Source organism: Neophocaena asiaeorientalis, unplaced genomic scaffold (assembly GCF_003031525.2).
Source record: "Neophocaena asiaeorientalis asiaeorientalis breed wild unplaced genomic scaffold, Neophocaena_asiaeorientalis_V1.1 scaffold114, whole genome shotgun sequence".
In the NCBI taxonomy this organism is placed as follows: Eukaryota; Metazoa; Chordata; class Mammalia; order Artiodactyla; family Phocoenidae; genus Neophocaena; species Neophocaena asiaeorientalis.
In genome coordinates, this window is record NW_020173116.1 from 8,586,829 (window position 1) to 8,611,444 (window position 24,616).

The 24,616-nt window shown below is 44.4% G+C and overlaps 1 protein-coding gene across 1 annotated transcript in view; it reads left to right on the plus strand.

Moving 5' to 3' along the window:
• The window catches only part of VWA3B (von Willebrand factor A domain containing 3B), a 206,246-nt gene that overhangs the window by 173,926 nt on the left and 7,704 nt on the right, over positions 1-24,616 (plus strand). The window contains exons 25-28 of the mRNA XM_024743834.1: positions 12,091-12,202; positions 19,140-19,264; positions 20,663-20,800; positions 23,103-23,203. Of these exons, the coding sequence (XP_024599602.1) occupies positions 12,091-12,202; positions 19,140-19,264; positions 20,663-20,800; positions 23,103-23,203 (476 nt within the window). The remainder of the gene's footprint in view (positions 1-12,090; positions 12,203-19,139; positions 19,265-20,662; positions 20,801-23,102; positions 23,204-24,616) is intronic.

Below are 24,616 nucleotides of genomic sequence, written 5' to 3' on the forward strand. Positions count from 1 at the left end.
CATAGTAGCCACCTGCAAGCTGGCTGTGAGACAACGCACATAATATGCTCAGTACGGTGTGCCACGCTAAATGCTCAACAGGAAATGCCCTCAACGCACCTTGCCCGTCATTGCTATTTCCGTTGTTAAAATATTACTGAGGAGTTTGGAGAGTCATACAGGATGATGTCTGAAAACCATTTGATTTTCAAGAGGGAGATCGTTAGTGATCTTAGCCAGAACAACTTCGGTGGCATTTTGGGAGTGGAAGCCAGTGTGCAGAGGATGGAGAAGTAGAGAGCAGTGGAGAAAGTAAATACAGGAAATGCACTTTTTGTTCAAGATCTTCCTAGAAAGCAAAGGAGAAAAAATGGAGGGAACTTGATGTGGGAGCCGGAGTGAGGAAGGCATTGAGTTTGTGTGATGGTATTGATGGGTCCACTGCTGCTCCCCTTTCTTGGTCAGGGGCTGTCCTTTCACTGCCCTGTCCCTACATAGGGTGACCAAAGCCCCCACTGTCAGTTCAGGAAAGTGCCCATGTGCCCAGGACAATAGTCCGTAGGTAATGAATGGGCGGGGAGGGGTCCGTGGTTGGCAGCTCATCTACAGAGTTCTTTCCACTCTCAACATGGCCCTCTGCAATAGAAGATTTTCTGTATTATTTTCTTAAAACGGTACTTCTCCTTACCATGTGTGATGTATTGTGTGGTATTTTTATTCCATTTTTATCATGCTCTGTTGAGTTGATTTCATGACCTGCTAACAAGTCTCATCCTTCAGCGTGAAAAATGGTTCAGACCAAAGCTCAAGGTTGCCAGGCCTTTTGAGATCCTGCGGTGAAAATCCATCACAGATGCAAGTCATTTTTATTGACTCATATAAAAAAAGTCTCACTTTAAATGTTTTTAGCAGAGGCCAAAGATTTTGATCAATGACTGTAATTTGGAGAGGAAGAAACCTGTTTTTCATTAAGACCCCCTAAAGTTTATTGATAAGAAGTAACAAAAGGTGATCAAAGTTGGTCGGAATGGGATGCCCAATCAGAAATGCCCACGTGTGTTCAGAAGGGAGTGGTCACTGTTTGATCCACTCCAGAATATGTTATGGAGTCCGGAGGTCTGTGGCTCTCTGATTCTTTCCCGTACAGTACGCTGGCACCCAAAGTAGCTGCCATATTGGTTCCTGAGTCTGGGACAGCTTCATGGTTTTTCTGTTGGTGAGGATCAGAGGTGGGGAGAAGTGGCTATACATGCCAGTGTCTGGCTAGAATGCGCCCTGCTCTTTCCACTCAGGCTTTCACTGGCAGTCCCTTGCTGGCCCCAGGATCAGACGTAGGGCAAGAATCATTATCCCACCTGCTCTGCCCAGCACCTTATACTGGACACATTCCATGATTAATTGTCCCTCCCTATTTCTGTAATCCACTAGTTTTATGGCATCCCTGGAGACAGGTGCTTGGCTTACTGACTACATAATGAAAGATCTTAATTCTGAAATTGTATATTCCACTTGAAAGCTCCCTTCACCCTTCTTGTTGCCGTGATTGCAGAGTCCAACGTCATTGGCCACTCCTGAGCCCTCGGAGCTGCAGTATGGTGGAAATCACCAAGGGCATCTGAGTTGTAATTAACCTTCCCAAGTTTTCTCTGGGAGCCTGGTCTAGGGCAGCTCCAGCGATGTTGTCCTGCAGCATTTTCTTAGTAAATAAGGATTGTTCTTCAGAACAAATCCCACAGAATCCAGACCCAGAAAGATCCAACGGGCTTTCTGCACCCAACCTTGGCTGCCTTGAAAAACTCGGAGGCAGAAAATCTTGTTAAATTCTAAGTAGCTCTAAACAACCCTAATAGAGGCCTCGGAAATGTACTTACACAGCTGGCTGCACGTGGTTACTTTTCCAAGTTGAGACTGGCAAGGAATGTGGAGTCTCTAGCTTTGAAGAATGACTCATTGAGTGGTCCACTCCATGGAAGACTGTCCAGGAGAGAGTGTTCGGAAAATGCACAGCAGGAGGGAGGATATGGGTGAGGCTGGGTGAGATGGGAATGGGAGAATGAAGGGACGAAAAGAGACCACTTGGATTTGAAAACATTATATTGGGTTGTCACTTTGACACTACACAGAACATTAGTTGGGGAGACTTAGAGAGAAATTTCTTTGAGTTGTATATAAAATGAAGTCAGAATAAGTAGCGTCATTTGTTATATCTGCTCCCAAATAATAATTGGACCAGTTGTCATTCTTGTATTGTAACCCATTCTTTTGCAGCTCTCATTATTCCCTCTTTAAGGGGAGAACGGAGGCATCACACCTTAACCCTTTATGACTAGCCAGCCTTTCTTATTCCACAAGTAAAACCTTTAGTCTCTTCTGCTGATACTTGGGTCTGGTAGGAGGACTGACTCCTTAGTGACAGTGGCACAGAAGATCCCCTGGTGCAAGGGTGGGGAATTAGCAGATGTGGGTTGTGCATCAGTGATGCCATCACACAAAGAATGACACATGCACATTCAGGCCAGTGCCTTGGTGATACATTAACATATGGAAACCAGACCCCCGATGGGTTCCTGAGAGATAATGGTAGGACATGTGGCCAGGGTGGGACTGAAATCCCAGAGAGAGTGAGGTGCCTGGATGGGATGGGCGAGGATGCCAGAGAAGATGCTGCCGTGTCGTGATCATGCCCGGGTTAGCTGGGGATTTAAGGAGAGGATCCTACTCAGGAAGACCAGCCACTGCAGGAAATTCACAGATGGGAAGAAAAACTCCCACCAACTCTAAATAGTATCCAGAAAGGTTTCTGTCTCGTATCCTGATGTTTAGGAGTGGGAAAGAGGGTATCAGCTCCAGGGACAAAAATCACTGCCAGATTGTCTCTTCATTCTAAAGCTGAAGACAGCCATCCTGGCTGGAGATTTCAGCTGGGTGGACCCTAGCACTCTTTTGCCACAAGGCTCATCTTTTTTCATTGGCATAAATTCTACCCTAAACAGGTTTGGAGATGGTCATTGACCTCCCAGTCTGAAGGAGGAGAACCGACTGTGGAGGGCTTATCAGGAGGGTCCAGGCAGGAAACAGAATCCCATTCAGTCACTTCAAGTGAAGAAACATTAATGAAGGGACTATTTGCAGAGGCGGAGGCAGGTCTAAGGCAGCCAAAAGGGGATTTCACCCCAGCACTGGCAATAGCAGGAAGTTGTCACCACCCCCAGACTTGAAGGGTGGAGGGAAATAGTGCTACTGGAGCCTGTAAGAGCGAAGGCCACTAGCCAGAGTAGGGGGTATTCCTAGAGAGACAAAGGGCACGGAGGGAGCCCAGAGCCAATACCCCTGTCTTCCTCCCCCTGCTGCCCTCTGACCTCTTGCCTCCCATTGGCTCAGCCTATTGGAAAGTCAGCCAACAAGAGAAATTGGGTCATGTTGTCCTTGGGGGTCAGCCTCCTGGGACATGGAGCAGGGCAGGGAATGGACCTGGGGGCAGGTAGATGGCCCAGAGTAACCAGCACAGAGATCTCTTGAAAAGTTTTCTTAAAGGCTCAGCATTTCTTTTTATGCCATCACCTCGTGAGAGGTATCTGTATACAGCCACAGCAGGCAGCTGGAGGTGGTCCACGCTCCAGGCAATGACACAGGAGTGGCTCCAGTGTATGGCTGTGGTGCATCTCTGGAGTAGCTGCCTGTAGATAACCGTGTCAGCAACATCCGAATTGCAGGCCACAGCGCTGTTAATTTTCAGGTTTAAATACTTAAAACATTTCAAGTTTTTCTCTCTTTGATTCTTCCCTAAAAGAGCAACAAGGGAGTGTTCCCTGAGAAGGTGTTACAAGTGTGCTCTTCAAGCTAGGGAAATCGTTCGATTCAGCATCTAATGCATATTTATTAGGTTCCTTTGCTACTACCAAAAAAAAAAAAAAAAACCACCCAAAATAAGTTCAGCCTCCCACAAAAGCCCTTTGAGTTGCTATTGACTGAGATTTGACTGGAGATTTTACTGTCAGGGTGGTTAAGTCTTCTCCCTTGCTCAGTGCTGGGGACCTGTCTGGGGCCTGTCTGGTAGTTCAGGGCATCATCCTGTAATTGTTTCCTGTGCTTCCTAAGCAGCCCCTCACACAGCACAGGAACCACATCGGGAAGAGGGGAAGGCCAAGCAGCACACCAGTCCTGATCTGCTCAGGAAGCAGCCCCCGGAGAGGGGAAGTGGAAACCCGCACAGAAGTTCTGGGGACACGTGTTGCTCACGCTGTGTTTCCTAAAGTTATGATGTTCCCTGAGGTGGAGGGGGAAACAGCTCCGAAAAAGCACGTCCCTGTGCCGCTTTGGATTTTAAAGCGCAGCTAAGCGCCTGAGGCTTCTGAAAGGGGACGATAATTCTCTCTGCACGTCCTCCTGGCCGCAGCTTCCACCTTAAGCCTTGGGCTCACGCACGGTGTCCTCAGGGTCCCCGGGAGCCCAGCGCCGACCTGCTATGCTTGTGAGAGGTCTTGCAAGGAGTCTTAGCTTCCTCTTCAGACCGGAGGGGCTGAGGCAGGAAATTCCACCTAGAGCTTCACTTCTTTAGCCTTATGGTTTGACTCCTGTTAAAAGGCAAATAGCCTAGGAAGGAAAGCGCTCCAAGTCCTTTCAATTCTTTACCATGGGTCGGTCACTCCGCTGCCTAGAGGGGCTGGGCAGGAGTTTGCCATCCCTGATTTATGTTTTCCTGTAAGGTCTTTTTCTCATTTTCTCTCCAGAACCCATTTCCAAAAGGGATGCAGACCCTGGATACTCTCGTGGTGGAGAAACCCCTCTAAATCTAAATGAAGGGAGAGATAGTGAATGTCAGAAAATGCTCCAGGCTGGCCTTGTCCTCCTTACCAAGGTTTTAAAAAGAATTGAATTATTCAGAGACAGTTTGCAAGTATTCTGGTCTTATAATTAGGTATCCTAGCGAGAGGAAAGGTCAGAACACGCCTGACACTACGTGTATTATCTTGCTTAGCACAGTCACAGACTTTACTTGGCTTTAAGGACAAAACATGGACAGACAAGCCATTGGAACTGCCGCTAGTACAGTTTGGGGATTGGGTCCAGCAGAGTTCAGTGATTTGGGGCAGGAAAAAATATAGTGGTTTTACAACAAGATTTTGAGCCGAAGAGCAGTTTTAGTTACATCATGGAAGTGCATTCTGTACCTGATGTGAAAACATGTTGTTTGTTAAATGGAAAATTCTAAAGCATCAAACATTTAGTAACTTTACTCCACCAATGCAAACCTGAGAGCATGACCTTGAAACTAAGTAATGAAATGAAAGGAGGGTAGACCATGTTGGATCCTGATCTGCACCACCTGATAATTGGATCTGGCAAAGAAGTGAATTGGATTCTCTGAATTTTGGAGACAAGGCAAAATCAAATTATCCAGTGGACAGCATCCCTAACTGCCAGCATCATTGCCTATCTGACTTCCTCACTGAAACTGGCACGCAGTTACTCCCAGGCACTTGAACCTAGAGATGGGTCGGCTTATTTATTTAGTGCTAGCATTTCTTGTTCTCTCATTCTCCATCCCCTTGTCCTCCATAGATTTCTTTTTTTTAATTTATTTTTGTAAAGAATGTTATTTTAGCGCAGGCTCAGCGGCCATGGCTCACGGACCCAGCCGCTCCGCGGCATGTGGGATCTTCCCGGACCGGGGCACGAACTCGCGTCCCCTGCATCGGCAGGCGGACTCCCAACCACTGCGCCACCAGGGAAGCCCGATTTCTTTTTTTTAATTTATTTTTGTAAAGAATGTTATTTTATTTTATTTTGTTTTTTATTTTATTTTATTTTTGGCCGCACCGTGCAGCATGTGGGATCTTAGCTCCTGGACCAGGGATCGAACCCGCACCCCCGGCATTGGAAGTGCAGAGTCTTAACCACTGGACTGCCAGGGAAGTCCCCATAGATTTCATTTTAAAGCCCAGTAGCACGCTTGTCTTGTGCACATGCATAGGTGACTGATGGCAGAAAAGGAACAGGGAAGCTAATGTCCTCTAGTATGGACTGTAAGGGGTCTCTAAAGTCTTTGGCAAGACTCAAAAACAGCGGGATATCATCTTTCTGGAAAGGTGCTGTCAACTTTGTGGCTGAAGGGGTGGTGTGTCTAGCTGCCCTGATCGATGTCCTTCCACCCTGGGAGACCAATGCTCTATTTCTGTGAATGAGCCATTGTATTAATGCTGGCCCTGTTGGTTTGTTTCGCCACGGCTTCTCTGCTCTATCTGTGGTGTAGCTGAGCTGCCTCTGCAGGGATACGGAAGAATGACTGAGTGTACAGTGAACAGTTCCTTCCATAAAGCTGCGTGCTGTGGAAACAGCCAGAAATGAGTTCTTGCCAATAGTAGTAACTGTTGGAAACAAGAGCAGAGTGAATGTGAGTATGCAAAGCCCTTTAGTAGCTGTAATGATTCTTTCAGGTAAACTCACAGATGTGTGAATGACTCGAATGGGAGGTGATACTTTTCAGCGATTTAAAACTGCAGTTTCTTAGGTGGCATTTTCAGTGTGTTAAAAATGAACACCGGCAACCCTCTGTATCGCTTCTGTTTGTGGCTGCTGCCCTTGCAGGGAAGGTCCTCACAGAGTGAGTGGTTTTCCTATATCAGATGAATTGGTAAGTGAATGACAACTATGGGAAAAAAAAAAAAAAAGAGGTCCCTGATGATCTCTGGCAACTGACTTCAGATTTGTACATGTGAAACTGTAGAAAGCAGTCACATTGGTTAGCTTCTGGCTAGTATATTGAGAGAACCAGTATTTGGAATCCAGAGATTAAAAGGGGCTATTTAAATAAATTATGTGATTATACTCATTTAGAATTTTGAAAAGGAGTTTTAAGTGTATCTAGGCATAGGTTCTAATAAATGTCTGGTCTGTTGATGAAATCTAAAGGGGAAAAATCACTTTCTGGAATCGATGTGGACATCTTTTGTAATAACAGGTTGTTACAGGTCTGGAGGTGATAAGACTGTCTGATGCCTCAGGGACCAACAGCACCTCCCTGGCTGATTGGTCTTTGATATGAACACTGATGGTGTGAAGTAAGGTGGTTTTGGAGGTTCACTTTATGTACAGGTGAGGTATTTATGCAACAGCTGGTTTAATTTGGCTTATTCCAAATTCTCAAGATTCTAAATTCTATCAATGAGAATATACTGTACATGGAATCTTCCGTCAAGGAACTGACTGTAGGAAACTGTGGTGTGGGCATCTCTTTGGAGTATTATGATGGAAAACACTGCTATTCATGTCACAGTTCTGGCCATTACATTTCCCTTATATTGTAAAAACTACAAGCAAGGGTATCCTGCTTGTGTTCCTGTCCGTGTACACACATAGCCTGACAGTTTCCCCAGCACTGCAGAAAGGCTAGTAAGGCCTAGACTCTCCTGGACAGATATGAGAGGATGTTAGAGATCATTTATTTTATCCCCTTATTTTGCACATGTAGAAACTGAAGCCCAGAAATGTTAACAGACTGCCCAAAGTCACACAGCCACCTGGACAGCACTCAGTCCCATTTCTCCTGTCCCCTGGTCCAGTCTCCTCCCTTTGAGGCCATTTCAGACGGGCAGGAGGTCATTCTGATTGCCCACGGGAAGGAGTGCTTAGGTTTCTTCTCTGGGTGAAGCCCAGGAACAGGCAGATGACATTCACCAGCTACCAATGATGTTGGGCCATCCTCTTTGACATATTGAGTACATCGGTAAAAATAGAAATTCCATGAGAAGAGAGGGTCCCCAGCAAAATTCAACTAGATGGGAACATCATAAACAAAAGCGTGGTATTCATCTTACATTTTTGTCTGTGACCACATAAGCTACAAGCAACACAGGTCTGAAGACTTGATCATATCCCACCATCCTGCAAGAGACTTTAAGCCCTTAGTTCATTATTTCTTCCCTGAGGACCTAGCTCTAACTTTCAGCTCCCAGGAAATAAAGCATACTCCCACTTCTTTTAGTGAACCTGAAAAGTATCACCAAACAGATACAAATGATAGATGGCTGCAAAATGCTCAGTTATATCAGGGCACCAGGGAAATGAGCTGCAGGTTTCAGGAGCCCAAACCATACTGAACATGAATCATGACCCAAGAGTAAGTGGTGTTCACACCACCTGAAGTTATTTAAATTTTTATTGTCAATTGCCTCATAAATTAGAGACTTGCTTAAGTGAAGACCAGCAGATGAACTCATAAAATATGCATCGAATACTTTATTGATGATATAGCTATAGCAGTGCAAAAAAGATGACATCAAAGTGCATGTGAAAACAATTTATATTGGCTTTGTGTCATGGAGAAGAGGGTCACTTGATGGTCTGCAAAGATGAGAAGCTGGTGAATGATGTCACTGGGTGCTTTGATTGGGTTGGAGGACTAATTTCTTGGAGAAATCCAAAAATTAATAAGTTAAGGGTCAAGAAAGGAAAAAAATGAAAAAAATCTGGGTGGGAAAACCCCCATGTCCTACAATATAGCAATTTGAAGAAAAAGGCCTATTTTGTTTATTTTTTGATTTAAGAGTAGATTCAGAAACTTCTATGTTCATTCGCTTCTTCAGCCCACTATCTGCAAAATACCTTGAGCAGTTACACAGAGGAAACAAGAAGTAGATGGCTGCCTATTTTAACCTTTTTTAAAAAGGCAGATGTATACAAATATAATTTTCACACCATAAAATTCACCTATTTCAATTCAGTGATTTTTAGCAAAACTGACAGAGCTTCAACCACCACTACAATCCAGTTTCAGGACATTTCCATCACCCAGAAAAGATCCCTCATGCCTATTTGGAGTCAGTCTCCATTTACACCTCAAGCCCCAGGTAACCACTAATCAATTTCTGTCTCTATAAATTTGTGTTTTCTGTAAGTTTCGTATATAAATGGCTGCGTAACATTCCATTGCATTGATATACCACATTTTGTTTGCCCATTTCCCCAGTCCACTGACGTTTGGATTATTTCCATCTTTCCATTACTGTGAATAATGCTGATATGAACACTCACATGCAAGTGTTTGTGTTATAAAAATTTCTCTTTCTCTTGGCTAGATGTCTAATAGTGGTATTTCCAGGGCATACAGTAAGTTTATGTTTAATTTTTAAAGAAACTGCCAAAAGCTTTTCCAAAGTGTCAAAAATCAATTGACCATAAATGTAAGGATTTGTTTCTGGACTCTGAATACTGTTCCACTGATCATATGACTATCCTTAATTCAGGACCACACTTTCTTGATTACTGAAGGTTTACAGTAAGTTTTGAAATTAAGAAGAGTAAGTCCGCCAGATCTGTTCTTTTTCAAAATGATTTTGGCTCTTCTGGGTCATTTACATTTATGTGTAAATTTTAAGATCAGCATCTCAATTTTGGCCAAAAAAAAATTCCTGGGATTTTGTTTGATTTATGTAGAATCTATAGATCAGTTTGGTAAAAATGACTATTTTAACAATATCAAGTTTTCTCGTCCATGAACATGATATTCAACTTCTTAGATCTTTCATTTCTCTCAGCAGTGTTTTGTAGTTTTCAGTGTATGAGCTTTTCACATATTTTTGATAAATTTATTCCTTAGTCTGTTCTTCTTGATTCTATAAATGGAATTCTTAATTTTATTTTCAGACTGTTCATTATTAATACATGGAAATACAATTTTTTCTTTTTTGTATATTTAACTTGCATCATGACATCTTGCAAAACTTTTTAACTCTAGTCGTGTTTGTGTGCTTTCCTCAGGGTTTTCCACATATAGGGTTATATCATTTATGAAGAAAGACAACTCTACCCGTTCCTTTCCAATCTGGATGCCTTTATTTTTTTCTTGCCTGATTGCACTGGCTAGAACATCAAGTACAATGTTAAGTAGAAGTTGCAAGAGTATCTGGCCTTGTTTCTGATCTTAAGGGGAAATCATCCCATATTTCGCCATTAAGTGTCATGCTTGCTGTAGGCTTTTTACAGATGCTTTTCATCAAGTTGAGGAAGTCTCCTTCTATTCCTGGTTTGTTGAGCGTCTTTATCATGAAAGGCTGTTGGATTTTGTCAGATGCTCCTTCTTCATGCAGTAAGATAATAATATGGTTTTATTCTTTACTATATTAATTTGGAGTATTTCATTAATTGTGGATGCATAATTATGGATGTTAAATTAGCTTTGCATTCCTTGGATGACTCCTACTTGGTCATTGTGTATAATTCTTCTCATATGTTGCTGGGTTTTTTGCTGATATTTTCTTAAGAGATTTTTGCATCTATATTCACGAGGAATATAGGACTGTAGTGTTCTTTTTCTGGTGATGTCTTTGCCTGTTTTGGTATTGGGGTAATACTTAGCCTTCCCTTTTCTAATATAAGTGAGCTTCCTAGTAATTTCTGGTTTCCTAGGGTTCCTCTTTCTAATCCTTCAGCCAGAAATCCAGGGTTTTATGTCCCTAACTCAGTCGCGTGCTTCCATATATTGTGCTTGCCTTTGGGACCAAACAGAGGCTAGATACATAGAGAGAGAGAACAGTGGGGGTTCACCCACCCTGTTGGAGCAAGAAGATTCCACTCCTGCAGAGTTTTGGCTCCTCCAGGCTCGTATTGCCAACACTGCTGCCACTGCACAGAATTGCTTAGGGACTGAGGTCTGAGTATGGAGGGAGAAAGGGGAGAAGGATTTCTGTATTCTCTCCAAGGGTTAGGAGTTCCTTTTCCCATTCCTTAAGCCAGAACTAGAGGGCTTCTTTTAAGAGCGCTCTCTGTCTGTACTCTGGAGCCCACTTCTGTGTTTTGGGCTGTCTTGAGGTCAGGCCAGGGAATACCAGAGGAAAACAATGGTAAACACCCTACCAATTTGGTGGTACTTTGAATTCTTGTCTTCTTTTCCAACCCATTTGCTACCAATTGCTTTTCAGAATTCTTAAGTAGATTTTACCTGGAAACCCAAACACTATATTTCTGTTTTTTATTTTGTTTTCTAGTAATTCATTTTAAATTTATTTTACAAGATCGTTGGTCCTCACATTGATTGGAAATCAAAAATAATGACTTTTCTGGATGATGGAATGGAGGCCTTTGGGGGTTTTTTGGAGGAGCAGTGGAGATTGGGTCTCTCTACTAATGAGCAGTCATCAAGCATAGAAAATAGGACTTTAGATAGAATTGGACTTTACAGATCAAAAATGAAGCTGCCAGTTTCTTCCTGTAGTAAACACAACAGTCACATTCACTCCAAGCCTTGATTCATGTGGTAGCATTTGGAAATAACAGAGCAGTACTTTCCTTTGTTTTTTCTGAAATTGCCTGGGGGTGAAGTCTTCCCAGAGAGATTATAACTGAGCTGGGCTTTGAAGGGGTTATCTGGAACAGGAAGGCCCTTGCTCATTTTTAAATATCTTTTTTTCTCTGTTCTTTAGATTGGATGCTGTTCATTTGTCTTCAGGTCTCTTTCCTCCATCGTATCAATTCTGCTATTTAGCCCTTCCAGATATTGTTGGGGTTTTTTTTTACTTCTAAAATTTCCATTTGTTTTTTTTTTTTAATAGTTCCTTTTTCTCAGCTGAAAACAACTACCTTACTGTTCATTTCTAGAGTATTTACCTTTACCTCATGTACTATGGTTATAACTGCTGATTTGCATCTTAATCTGATTATTCCAACACCTGAGCCGTCTAAATACTGTGATCTGTTGATTTCCTTTTACCTTGAGAATTGGTCATGTTTGCTTTTGCTTCTTTTGTGTGTTGCATTTTGGATCATGTATGCATATATTGAATATCATAGTTTAAAACTCCGGATCCTGTTTAAATTCTCCGGAAAAGGCTGCCTTGTTTTGTTTTGTTTTAACAAAGCTTGATTAGATTTAGACTGTAAATTCTGCCTCATTTTCTATGTGCAGTGTTTTCCATATCAGTTCAGTTTTAAAAGCCTGTTCCCGACAGCATAGAACAGAAAGTACTCCAGAGTGAGTATACAGTATATGCATGTCCTGTAATTCCTCAACAGTGTGATTCTAAGTAAAGAATCGCAAGCTATCCTGTGTCTGTGACTTTCACTGTCTGCACTTACTTTTTCTATCAACTATTAATGTTTTATTTTTTTTTTTAGCAACAGAAAATTCAAGGAACTCCAACAAAGAAAAACAAATCCAAAAAATTGGATCCACTCAAAGGCCAGAAGGTTATTGCAAGATGTGATGAAAATGGCTTTTATTTTCCAGGTAGGTATTTTATTTTGTAAGATTCCTTTGTTACATAATATGATATTGGGAACCAGAAATTCTCAAACTATGCTTTCCCTAGCACACTGACACTTCATGAGCTATGCTGAGGTATTCCACTTCTAAAATGAAATGATGAAGTTTCTCCCCATATTTATGGGGAAGTAACAGCCAGAAAAACTTACTTTAATCTTTCTTTTGTTTAGTAAAGTTTTCCTACATACCTACTATGTTCCACGTAGGTAATATCCCTAAGGTGCTGGTCTAGCGTAGTGAGCAACCAAGTAAGTAAAACACGTAGTGTGTCAGACACAGGGCTGTGAAGGGAAATGAAGCCACGAAGAGGGTTGAGCGTGTCAAAGGTGAAGCTCGCGATTCTAGATATGGTGGTCAAGGAAGAACTTCCAGGGAAGGCAACATATTACTAAGGACTTTAAAAAGGAGCCATGAGATTATCTCAGGGAGAGTTCTAAACACAGGGAACAGCAGTACGAAGTCCTGAGGATGGAGTGCCCGTGACACCCTCGTCCTTGAAGGAAGAGGCCAGTGTGACTGGACCCGAGAGGTTTGCCCAAGACTTTCTGGGGCATGTGATCCTGAAGGAATCAGCCAGGTGAAGTTAAGCAAGAGCTTCATGAATAATGAAAATGATATGTGTGAAGATCTAGAGGTGAAGAAAACCATTTTATGCCTGGAGAAATAAAATAGATTATGGCTGGAACCTAGAATGCAAAGGAAGGGTAGAAAGTAAGAAAGCTCTTCGGAGAGGTACGTGTGTGGCTGTTCATAAGGGGTTATGTTAAGACGTTTGAACTGTATTGGGGAGTCACACTTAAAGCAGGAAGAAACACAATCACACTTGAAGGTTTAAGAAGATCCCTCCCAGCGCTGTGTGAAGAGTATACACGGAGTGGATTAGGATGTCACTCGGGTCCCTGGTGTGGGTCATAAGGTAAAGGATGGTACCTGTAGGAGATGGCGGTATGGACAGGAAGGTAACGAGGTGTGTCTGGGACGTGATGAATTGTAGGTACACCACAAGACGCTAAAGTTGTCAGAGAAGCAATTGGAGATAATGGGTCCAGAGTCTGGAGGAGGAAATCTGTCGGGAGATAGAGATTTTTGCCACGTCAGCACAAAAGTAGTCATTGAAATCATGGTAAAGGCCTATTGGGAAAGAGAGCTTAGAGAAAGAACCCTGAGGAAGAGCTGTCAAGCAGAAAGACTGTACCTCAAAATATAGCTGATCTTAACGTAGGCATTATCTGTCAATCACCAGTTAAGTAGTTCTTTATTAAACTTAATCTGCTTTTTAAGTGAGAAAAATACTTCATCTGGAGTTTGGGTTTCCAGCAGGCATATGTGTAGAACTTATAACTAGGACATTTTATTTGAAATTTGGTAAATGTGCTTTGAAGTTGACTGGTTGAGAGAAAAATGGATCCAGGCATTTGAGATGAGCTCCTAGGCTGAGGCATGAAACTCTTCTTTGCAAGAACAGGGCCTGAGAACCTCCTATTTCTCTGGGGCTTAGATTTGCTGAGAGGTGATCATAGGAGGCCACCCCTGCTTGGTTTTCTGAATCTGAGTCACGGAGCAGGACCCAAGGCTAATTTAGCAGTTGAATGAAAATGCTGAAAATGACAGGATTCCAAATGGCTGGACTAGGGCTTGAGATCAGTTTGCCGGCCAGGGTCCCAGAAAAAAATAATACTGCTCAAACTTTTCCCCCAACCATCCCTGCGTAATAAGGAAATGCAGAAGACCTACCGCTGCTGATCTGGGGGAGTAGAGGAAACAGGTAACACGTAGCCACATGCAATACCTAAGGCCATGCCAGCAATGATTATTGCCCTGGTTGTTTTTAAATATGCAGCTAGAAGCAGAGAGCACACAGTCCTAATAGCTCCATGAGATTTGGCCATTTGGGAATTTTTAATCTGTGGCTCAGATAAGTCACTTGAAAGGTAATAAATATTTTATGGGAATCCCCTGGCAGTCAGGTGGTAAGTGGTTAGGTCTCGGCACGTTCACTGCCAGGGCCCGGGTTCAGTCAATCCCTGGTCAGGGAACTAAGATCCTGCAAGCCGCGTAGTGCGACCAGAAAAAAAAAAATAATAATAATAACATAATAAACACTTGAATTTAGTCATATAATCAGTTATTTTGATTAGTGGCTAGTTAGTAAATATTGACTCAGCTGAATTAAATGATGATGCATCAGTTAAGGATGGACTTAGTTTCTGTTTCCCTCCCCACAGCCCCCCTTTACAGTCCCCTCCCCCCCACAAAGTCAATGTATCTTTAACTGGGAACTTCAACTCTATTTTACCCTCATAGAGTTATTTTTTCAAAAAAAAATAATTTTAAACTTCCAGATAACTTGCAAGAATAATAGAGAACTCCTGTATACTTTTATCCAGATTTACCAATTTTTAACATTTTGTCACATTTATTTTACCAATCTATTATTTTATTTTTCCGTTCTCTCTCTCTCTGTCTCCTTCCCTCTACCATAACACACACATTATTTTTTCCTGAACTATTTGAGATTAGGTAACGTCATGCCCCTTTGCCCCTTGATACATGTATTTCTCAAGAACAAGGGTATTAATATTACCACAGTCAAGTTATAAAATTCAGGAAAGTTAATATTATGTAGTTTTATCTATATATTTCAATTGGGTTAATTGTCCCAAGAATAGCCCTTATAGCATTTTTTTCCCTCTAGTATAGGTCCCAATTCAGAATTGTTATTGCATTTAGTTATTTCTCTTTAGTCTTCTTTAATCTAGAATCATTCTCTAGCCTTTTCCATCATCTTTTATGATACTGACATTACTTAACAGTAAGACCAATTATGTTATGGAATGTCCCTCAATTTGGGTTAAATTAGATTCAGGTTAAGTGTTTCGAGCCAAAATGTTATGTGATATCATTGATGCCACGTCCCTCTCAGGGCAGCCTATCCAAAGGTACATGATGTCCACGTGCCCTCATTAGTGCTGTTCATTTAGATCACCTGGTCACTGCAGGGTACTGTTTTCACACCTTACAAAAAAGAAGGCCAAATAGAGTTTTGTGGCATGATATTCACTGATGACTCCTTTTCTGATAACTTTTGTTCAAAACCTCCTAAATGTTTTTAATGAAAAATAGCTTTAAAATGTATCTGAGCAGAAGGTGGCTTTGGAGCAACGGGATCAGAGCATCCATTGCTCAAGCCCAGGTCTACAGTGGAGCAGAGCTGACCCAGTTGTTGCCGCCATCCTTGGGAATCAGGGCAGGGATTTCCGTATGGCTAACTCTATGCAGGGGTCAGTGTGGATTCACTAGTTGAGGAAAGGTTGTGTTGTGCAGAACAGAAGGGACAAGCTGGTAGCCTGGCTTATTAGGATGCCGAAAGGCAGGGAGGCAGACACGCTTCAGAACCTTATTTTAAATCATTATTTGTAGGAATTGGGTCATCCTTCCCATTGTTCAGCAAGAAGCAGGATTCTATCTCAGGAAATTCAGTGATGAAAAGTCTGGGTTGCAAGATTTCTGCACTATGTCGTTGGAACAGGTTATAACGGAAGAAAAAGGTTGGGGCGGGGGAGGACTGAATACTTTCTCAGGGGTCATGATTTAGGATCAGACAATCCTAAGTTTTTATTTATTCGAAGTCTGCTTCTTGCCTCTACCAGCCATGTGACTGGAATCACTGAAGTTCTCTGAGCCTGTTTCCTTATCTTGCCAAATGAGATTTAAAACAGTTAAACCCCCCATAAGATCGTGGTGTAGATTAAATATGATAATGTACAGCATCTTGAAATTGGAAAGTGTTCATTACCTGTAGAGTATTTCTATTATCTCCTCTTGGGAGATATAAACAACTCACCTGGGGTCCTCACCTGGGGGTAGAGGGAGCTGCTTGCAGTTTAAAAACTTTAACAACAGCTTTAAAACTTTAAGAGCAATTTGAAAAGGCAAAAACCAGCACAGTGCGCTATAAAGGAAACCTCTGAGACTAAAGAAGAAGAGAATGTAATGACTAGATGTGTAGGCTGGCATTCAGTGGAGGGGGGCAGGTGGAGGGGACGCTTCTGGTGGAGCAGAACTGACGCCCTTTTCAGGAAATGGGATTCGAGCCGGGCTGTGAATATCGGAAGGTTCTTATAGCCAGCGGTTAAAAAAAAAAATCCACTCTCCAGCCTGAGAAGTTCCTATTTGGAGCAAAGATTGAAAACCATTCCTGCTTTTTTCACTAAATGAACTCACGCATGCTGTCTGCCTAGACTGTTTCTTCACTCCCCTGACCTCTGGGCATAGGCAGTGTTTTGGCTGAGGGTCTCAACTAAGGTGTGTCCCCTTTTCCCCCACACCTGGGTATAGGAGAGCCCCCTGGCTGAGGTGGGGAGGCCCACTCGTACCCAGGAAGATGACTGAGTAGAGATGCTTCTTTCTGCCTGCTGGTCCAACCTCCAGAGCCCAGTCCCCTAACATGGTCCCAGGAGACGTTTCAGAGCAGGAAACACCATCTCACCTCTCTGAGGCTGAGGGCAAAAAGAAACTGCAGTGTAAGGGCAGCCAAAAATCAGAAGCTGATCTTGAATCAGGGCCTAGAAATGATAGCAGCTCCTTAATGAGGTGGAGAAGGGGTAAGTGCAGAGGCTGAGCCATGACCGAACAGGCCAGCGGCTCTGGGTCCTCCCGCCTTGGAGGACAGCCAGGTGTCAACACCATGAGGCTGGTTCTAGAGTTAGATTGGAAGAAACTACACTAATTTCTGGAGGCAAACAAAGGTCCACATCTGCAGAGATTGGAACATAAAAGAGCTGATAGTCTAAATTGCCCATCGACAGATGAATGGATAAAGAAGATGTGGTACATGTATACAATGGAATATTACTCAGCCATAAAAAGGAACGAAATTGGGTCATTTGTTGAGACGTGGATGGATCTAGAGACTGTCATACAGAGTGAAGTAGGTCAGAAAGAGAAAAACAAATATCGTATATTAATGCATATTTGTGGAACCTAGAAAAATGGCACAGATGAACCTGTCTGCGGGGCAGAAATAGAGACACAGATGTAGAGAGCAAACGTATGGACACCAAGGGAGGAAGTGGCGGGGGGAGGTGGTGGTGGGATGAACTGGGAGATTGGGATTGACATGTATACACTAATATGTATAAAATGGATGACTAAGAAGAACGTGCTGTATAAAAAAATAAAATAAAATTCAAAAAAAAGAATACAAGACACTAAGTGAGCTATTTTGCTTGTTATCAGAATAAAAGATGAGGAAAGAGATTAAAAAAAAAAAAAGCTGGTAGTAACATACCAAAAGTCTAGGTCTAACGGTCTCGAGCAGGGGTTGGCAGCCTTTTTCTGTAAAAGGCAGCCGATACATGGCTTAGACGCCGCGGGCCATACAGTCACACAGCTACTCACCTGAGGCAGATACCTGAAAAACTGCATCCCAGGTTTAAGACTGGATTCTGCAAAGTCCCAAAGGCTAAGAATTTGAGGAGGGTCCCACTGGCCAACAAGGTCATCTTGGCAGCCCAGACCTTTACCCCTGCCTGGGGCAGGGCCAGGGTCGGGGTAGGTTGGGATGGGCTTGTGTGCTTGGGGATGCTAGGATTCTCCTCAACTCAGAGGGGTTCTTCGTTTTCATAATAGGAATTCTTTCTAAAAAATAGTGTTAGTTTTCCTAATTAAAAGGGTAGAGTCAGTTTATGGTAGAAAATGTGTGAACCATGTGTAAAGAATGTTTCAGAAACCAAACCGAACTTTTATTCCAATAAGAAAACAGACAATATAAAGCTGGTTTTCATGTGTGTGTGGTGTTTTTTAAAAAAATAAGTTTTCCCTTTCTTTGGCCATTTAAAACAAGACACCTGGACTTGAGATGAAAATCAGCAGCTGTTTCTTTGCCACCTGAAAGCACATAGGACTTTGCGAACGCCGGTGTGTGAGCTGGGGCGAGGATGCCGGGCACTCACGCTGTGGGAGCCCAGTGGGGACAAGCACATTTCTGTCTCAAACTAGGGGGTCCAAGTGCAGCTGTTACTGCCGGGGAAGTCAAAACGTCCCCCCAGTATTTATAATCCCTTTTAAATGGGAAAATATAATATATTTCAACTAGGATAAATGACAAAATATGGGAACCTTAACACCAGTATTTTCCTTTCCTGTTACAATAATCTCTGCACGTAACTAAAAGACAAGAAAACTTGCTTCCTTTTTTCTTCCTTTTCTGATTGTACATTTTAGGGACACTGTGGGGTGTGTAATATTAGATGAAAAGCTGAGGATGTAAATTCATATTTCCTTTCACTTTCACAATTTAACAATGATTTTCCTTTTTTACATTTTTATTGGAGTATAGTTGATTTACAGTGTTGTGTTAGTTTCAGGTGTACAGCCAAGTGAATCAGTTATACATCCACTCTTTTTTAGATTCTGTTCCCATACAGGTCATTACAGAGTGTTGAGTAGAGTTCCCTGTGCTGGACAGTAGGTCCTTATTAGTTATCTATTTTATATATAGTCGTGTGTATAGTAACAACGATTTTCTGTCTCCAAGTCTTATAGAAGGAAATATGACGAAAATAAATAAGGGAGTCCGATGTTAGGAAGTGTCCAGGGAAAGGGTATTTCTAGGAACAGTGTCCCCAGCAGGATGGCTGCTGGTAATGCTGGCCGAACAAGTTTCCGCGCCTTCTCTTAGCTTCCCGGCTCAGCTCTGCAGCAGAGTGCGGCACTGCACTCTGAGTTGCTCAACCCCAGCAGGCGTCATAGAGTATCCAGCGTTATCTGGTGGAGAAACCAAGGGGCACAGTGATGTAAGTAGGCAAAGTGCCGTAACTTAGCTTGACCAACGGGATGGGGCGAGCCTAAGGGAATAGGCATTGCCTTTCTGTTTTATTTTAAATGTGATTCCTTACAGGGGTTGTGAAGAAGTGTGTGAGCCCCACCCACGCGCTCGTGGGCTTCAGGTATGGAGACACCAAGGTCGTGCCCATCTCGTTCATCACACCTGTGGGGGGCGCCATGCCCTGCCCACTGCTCCAGGTACCTGCTCCAGCCATCTGTTCCTGGGCCCCCTTTTTTTTTTTTTTGTCGTATGCAGGCCTCTCACTGTTGTGGCCTCTCCCGTTGCAGAGCACAGGCTCCAGACACGCAGGCTCAGCGGCCACGGCTCACGGGCCCAGCCGCTCTGCGGCATGTGGGATCCTCCCGGGGCACAAACCCACGTCCCCTGCATCGGCAGGTGGACTCCCAACCACTGCGCCACCAGGGAAGCCCCCTGGGCCCCTTTTCACCATTCCTAGAGCTCTGGATAACAGTGACTCCTCTTCCTATGACCCTTGCCTAGCAATTTCTTTGCTCCTGACCCTGATCTGCTAACGCCCTGTTAAGTAGCTCAGGACTGCACAGACCTGCTTGCATTGCCCCCAGGCTCTTGTTGCTTTACAGATGGTGGATGGTCGTGGCTGGGAGTTGCTGTAACTGCTGGTGCTCTTGAAGCTTTCACTGCAGAAGATTATACTAAAACAGATTTAATGACAAAGGCAGAGGTAGCCCTTTCCTTGACGTTGTAGTCAGTTGATGCCAGACCTTGATGCCATAATGCAGTTACCTCTGAACATGCATTGCAGGGGTGAGCCGGGCTGATGTGTTCTCTTCTGCTTATAAATTCATCAGAGCTGTGCCGTGTCTGGCACATCCTCCTGTGCTATCCTCATCCCCGCACCAAGCCGAGAGTGTAGAGAGAGAAACCCCCCCAAAGCTGCACTGCTGCTGTTTCTTGGATAGTGTGAGCCAGGAGGAAGAGTGCTGAGGAGTGCTCGTAGGATTCACATTGGTTGTCTGTTCCCACCTCCCCTGGGCAGACTCAGAGGGCACATCAGTGCACTTTCCCCCGACCGTGAATCCTCTCCACCTGACAGGTGCCCCGCAGCTTTGTATGACCCTTCACGAGACTTTCTTTCTGCTGGAAGTTATCTCTTGGGACTTTTTCCCATGGACTCCAGGTGTGAGCTTTGGAACCACATTAAACAAATCTGCTCCTCTCCTCTGTCCCCGATAACCCTTCAGACACAAGAGGGCACCGTCTATTCTCTCCCTGGCCCTCATGTGAAACATTACAGCTTCCTTCAACCAGTCTTTGTAAGATATGGTTTCCAGACCCCTCACCATCTTGCTGACTGTCCCTGAGACCCTTGTCAGGGGAAGCCCTGCTAAAATGCGGCTTCCCCAAACTGGTCACAAAATTCCAACTGTGGCCCAATGAGCCCAGGGAATTTTGGACCTAGCGACTCTTTCCAACTGAGGAAAAAAAATATGTATTTGAATTCTAGCATCAGTACTTGCTAGTCATCTTGGGGTGTTTTAAAACAAGCTTATATGAATATTGTCTCTAAGATGGATAAGCAAAATATTTGCCGTGAAAGATGTTCTCATCTACAGGTTGGAGATTATGTGTTTGCCAAAACTGTGATACCCCGAGGATTTGACTTCTATGTGCCCGCCATTGTCATAGCAGTTCCAAATCAAGATGTGGCTGAAGATAAAGTCTACACAGTTTTAAAATGTAACAACTGGAGAGTAAGTAGACTTTCACTTAGAAAAGAACATTCTCGCTAGGCAGAAAGTGGCTTCCTTTTACCCCTGCCTTTCTTGCAGGCAATGCCTGGCTCTCTCCTGGCACCGCCAGATGTCTCGAAAGAGCGATCTCCCTGGCTGTTTCTATTCCCCCTGCACTCCACCCGCTGTGGTTAGAGTTCTGTCCGCCGTACAACACAAAATCCGCCTTTGCTAAGGTCGCCGTGGCCTCCTAACTCCTCTGTCAGATGGTCTTTGGGGCTCTCGTTCCACGTTTGGGGTCTGGGGAGGCTCGCTCCAATTCCGGCTTCGTCAAGGGCCTCCCCAGGTTCTTACAGCCCCACTCTCTCTCTCTCCTTGCTGCTACTGCTGCTGTTCCCTCTGTATTTTTCCTAAAAGTTTTAGAAAAAAAATCATTATCAGTTTACAAATCTGATGATGTCACTTGCCTACCTGATGTGCCCCCTGTCCCTCACCCCCCCACACACATGCGCACACACACACTTCTTGGCAACCTCAAGGAAAAGCCCAGCCCGACCCCCACCTGACCCCCTGCCTGCCCCGTGAGCTTGGCTACCAGCCCTATGGAAGGTTCACTGCTTCCCGAACACAGTGGGCTTTCCCAAGCCCCTGCGTTTTAACCCTTCCTGGACCACCCTCCCCATCTTCTTTCTGTCACCCGAAGACGCTGCCTGATCTCTGCTGAGGCCCTCAGGTTCCCCTGCACACTGTCCTGCCTTCCTTCCGCCCCGGCTCCCTCACCAATCTCCCAACTCCTTAAAGGCAGGGACCGGGTCCTATCCATCTTTGCATCCCTGGTACCGCTGCTGGTGAAGAGCAAGTTCTCACAATTGCTTTATGAGGTACTTGAATGAACGATGTTTTCTAATGGAAATAACATGTTCTGATGGCCCACTTAATACGCCTGGAAAATGGATTGGCAGGCGAAAAGCAGCAAACGAAAGAGTCGTGCTAACTTATTCAGCACTTACTATGTGGCACAGGTACTAACCCAGGTGCTTCACACGTAGTGAACAGCTGGCTGCTCAGAACGCTGTGAGGTAGGTACTCTTATCCCCATTTTCAGATAAGGAACCTGACGCAGAGAGGTAAAGCCACACCCAGGGTGAGCGGTGTTACAGGCTTTGAACCCAGGCAGTCTGGTTCCGTGGCCTGCACTCTAAATGTCTATGCCCAACTGCCTAGTAAACAGAACAAAAATATCTAATCAGTTCTTTTTTTTTTTAAACATCTTTATTGAAGTATAATTGCTTTACATTGTTGTGTTAGTTTCTGCTGTATAACAAAGTGAATCTCTAATCGGTTCTTGACTGTAGCATGGGGTATGTTCATAAGGGAAGGGGTCATGGTGAATGACTTTTAGGATGAAGGGATGAAATGTAGGATGGATGAGTGAAGGCCGTCAGAGCCAGTGGCCGCAGGAGCACTGTGTCCCATCCGACAGAGTAAGAGGGAGAAAGGGCATCTTCTCGTCAACCCAGGAAACACCGCGAGAGATAATGGACTTTCCCGGAGCTGTCTGGATGACACTGAAGGAGCCTGGAAGGGCAGCGGGTGGGAAGCATCTCTGCCAGGTGGCCCTGGTCTGGGGACATCTACCAGGCAAGAGAGGAGAAAGCAGATCAAGGGACGTTTGACGAGATGCCCGTGGGTGGGTCCCAGGTGTGGGGAGAGATGTAGCTGGTGACCCAGGAACCCTGAGGAAGAGCCTCAGAGCCCAGGAAGGACCTTGGAGGTTACCCCCCTTGGCAGTGGGGCCCTGGACTAGACGGCATGGTCTTGGGGATGGACGCTGAGGACAGTTCTGATAGAAATTCTGGGAGACCCAGGGGCTGACAGTGGGACATACAGCATGGGGTGGTGGTGATAGTTTATAAGCCCAGGAAAGCGATGGCCAAGGCTGGACTTCAGCTAGAAAGGAAGGTGGTTATATGAAGGTGTGTGTCTGTGTGTGTTTGTGTGCGTGCGTGTACATCAGTGGATGCACGTGCGTGCGCACACACACACACACACACACACACACACACACACACACACACCTTGACAAATGGTGTACTTGACAAACGATCCAGGATGTGGAGAAATGACAGGAAGGACTCAGTGATGACTTTTATTCAGCGTAAACTTATCGAGCTAGACTCTGCATTTCCGCTGCCCTCTTAAGTATCACCGGAGCAGGATAATGGCTGGTAGCTATTACAGTGGGTTGAGCTAGATTAAAATTACATCTGAATTGTGGACATTTCTGATTTAAATTGAATGAACTCTTTTGGTATTATTACAGGAATTTTGCCCTCGGAGTGCACTTATTAAGATCAGCCAAAACAAATATGCCCTCTCTTGCGCTCATATTAAGTCACCCCCAATTCAGGAGGATTCAAAAGTGTAAGTGGACCCAACTTTCTACTTTCTGAATTTTATTTATATCTTGGCACTTTTAATCTGTTTCTGAGTTGAGATCCACGATCTCTACATACCTGGGGAGAAAAGCAGAGGTGGAGGACTTCCTACCAAAGTGCAAGTCTATGATGATTCTTCCTTCAACGTCACAGCTTTTACCTGCTGGTTATTTGTCTATCTTGTTCTAATCTCAAATTCAACATTATGTATTTTACTGACCCTTCAGTAAAGCTTCCAATCCTGTCGTGACCCTGAAGGAGTGGTTTTCCTCTTATTTGTAAGGATTCAGGGTCTTCTGAGGAAGCCTTACTGTAAAGCACAGGTTAGACTAAGTTGCACTTGGGACTAATCACCCATCACCTCTCCCTGTTGGGGGTGAGAGAGAGGTGCTGGCCCTGGCTTGCCTGTGCCCAGGTGAATTTGGGTGGGTGGGTGGGTGGTGGTTTCCAGGGGCGACAGTGGGGTAAACACATTTTCATCTGAGGCAGCAGGATGGCTAACAGCTGGAAAGGTGGATTAAAGCAAAATCAGTAAGAAAAAGCTGAGGCCTGAAGAGCAGGCAAGACCAAGTCCATGGGGCCAACGAGGGGCATCAGAGTTGGAGTCAGAGCCCTGACCTTGGAGGTGAAGGTTGATTTTGAGCACGGGTTGAGCCATCTTTGGGTGCCAACCTTCAATCTCCCAGTGGCCTCACCTTGTGCTTCATAAACAGAAACCACCAGACATTCTCTTCCTGCGCTGCTTTCCTCACCTCTGGGTTTGTGGAAGCCTGGATCTCTCCCCCTGATGTCAGAGTCCCTCCTCATCCAATGCTGCTCCGTCTAGCAGGCCTGTCCCCCCCTGCCCAGGTCCTTGCTTTGTGATTTACCCCTGGACTCTCCTCCCCGCTCTCCTTAGCTCCTCTCCACCTATTCCTTCACCTCTGCAAAACCCCGAAATTGCCTCTTCTGTTTGCACACACACATGCACGTGTGCACACACGATCCTAGATAACTACACCTCCTTGCCTGCTGCAGTGTGACCCAGCACCCTCCTCTCCCTTCGCCACCCAGATCTGAAACCGCACAACTCAGACTGGGACTTGAACCCACGGGCTGGGACTCGAATCCAGCCAAAATCCAGATTGGGAGTTGAACCCACTGTATTTTAACTAAGATCACACACCTGGTCTCACACACCTGGAAGCTCAGGTTCTTTATGTCGCATCACAGAAAGAATTCAGTGAAGAGACAAAGTGATAGGTAAGAAGTGGATTTAGTTAGAGATATACACATGCCGTAAACAGTTTGCGAATATTTCTCAGCTCGGCTGCACAAGTGCTCTCATTTCCTGAGGCCTCCTCCTGCCCTGAGGTCCCGCCATCTCCCCTAAGTGCCGAGCAGGGGAATCTTCCTCACG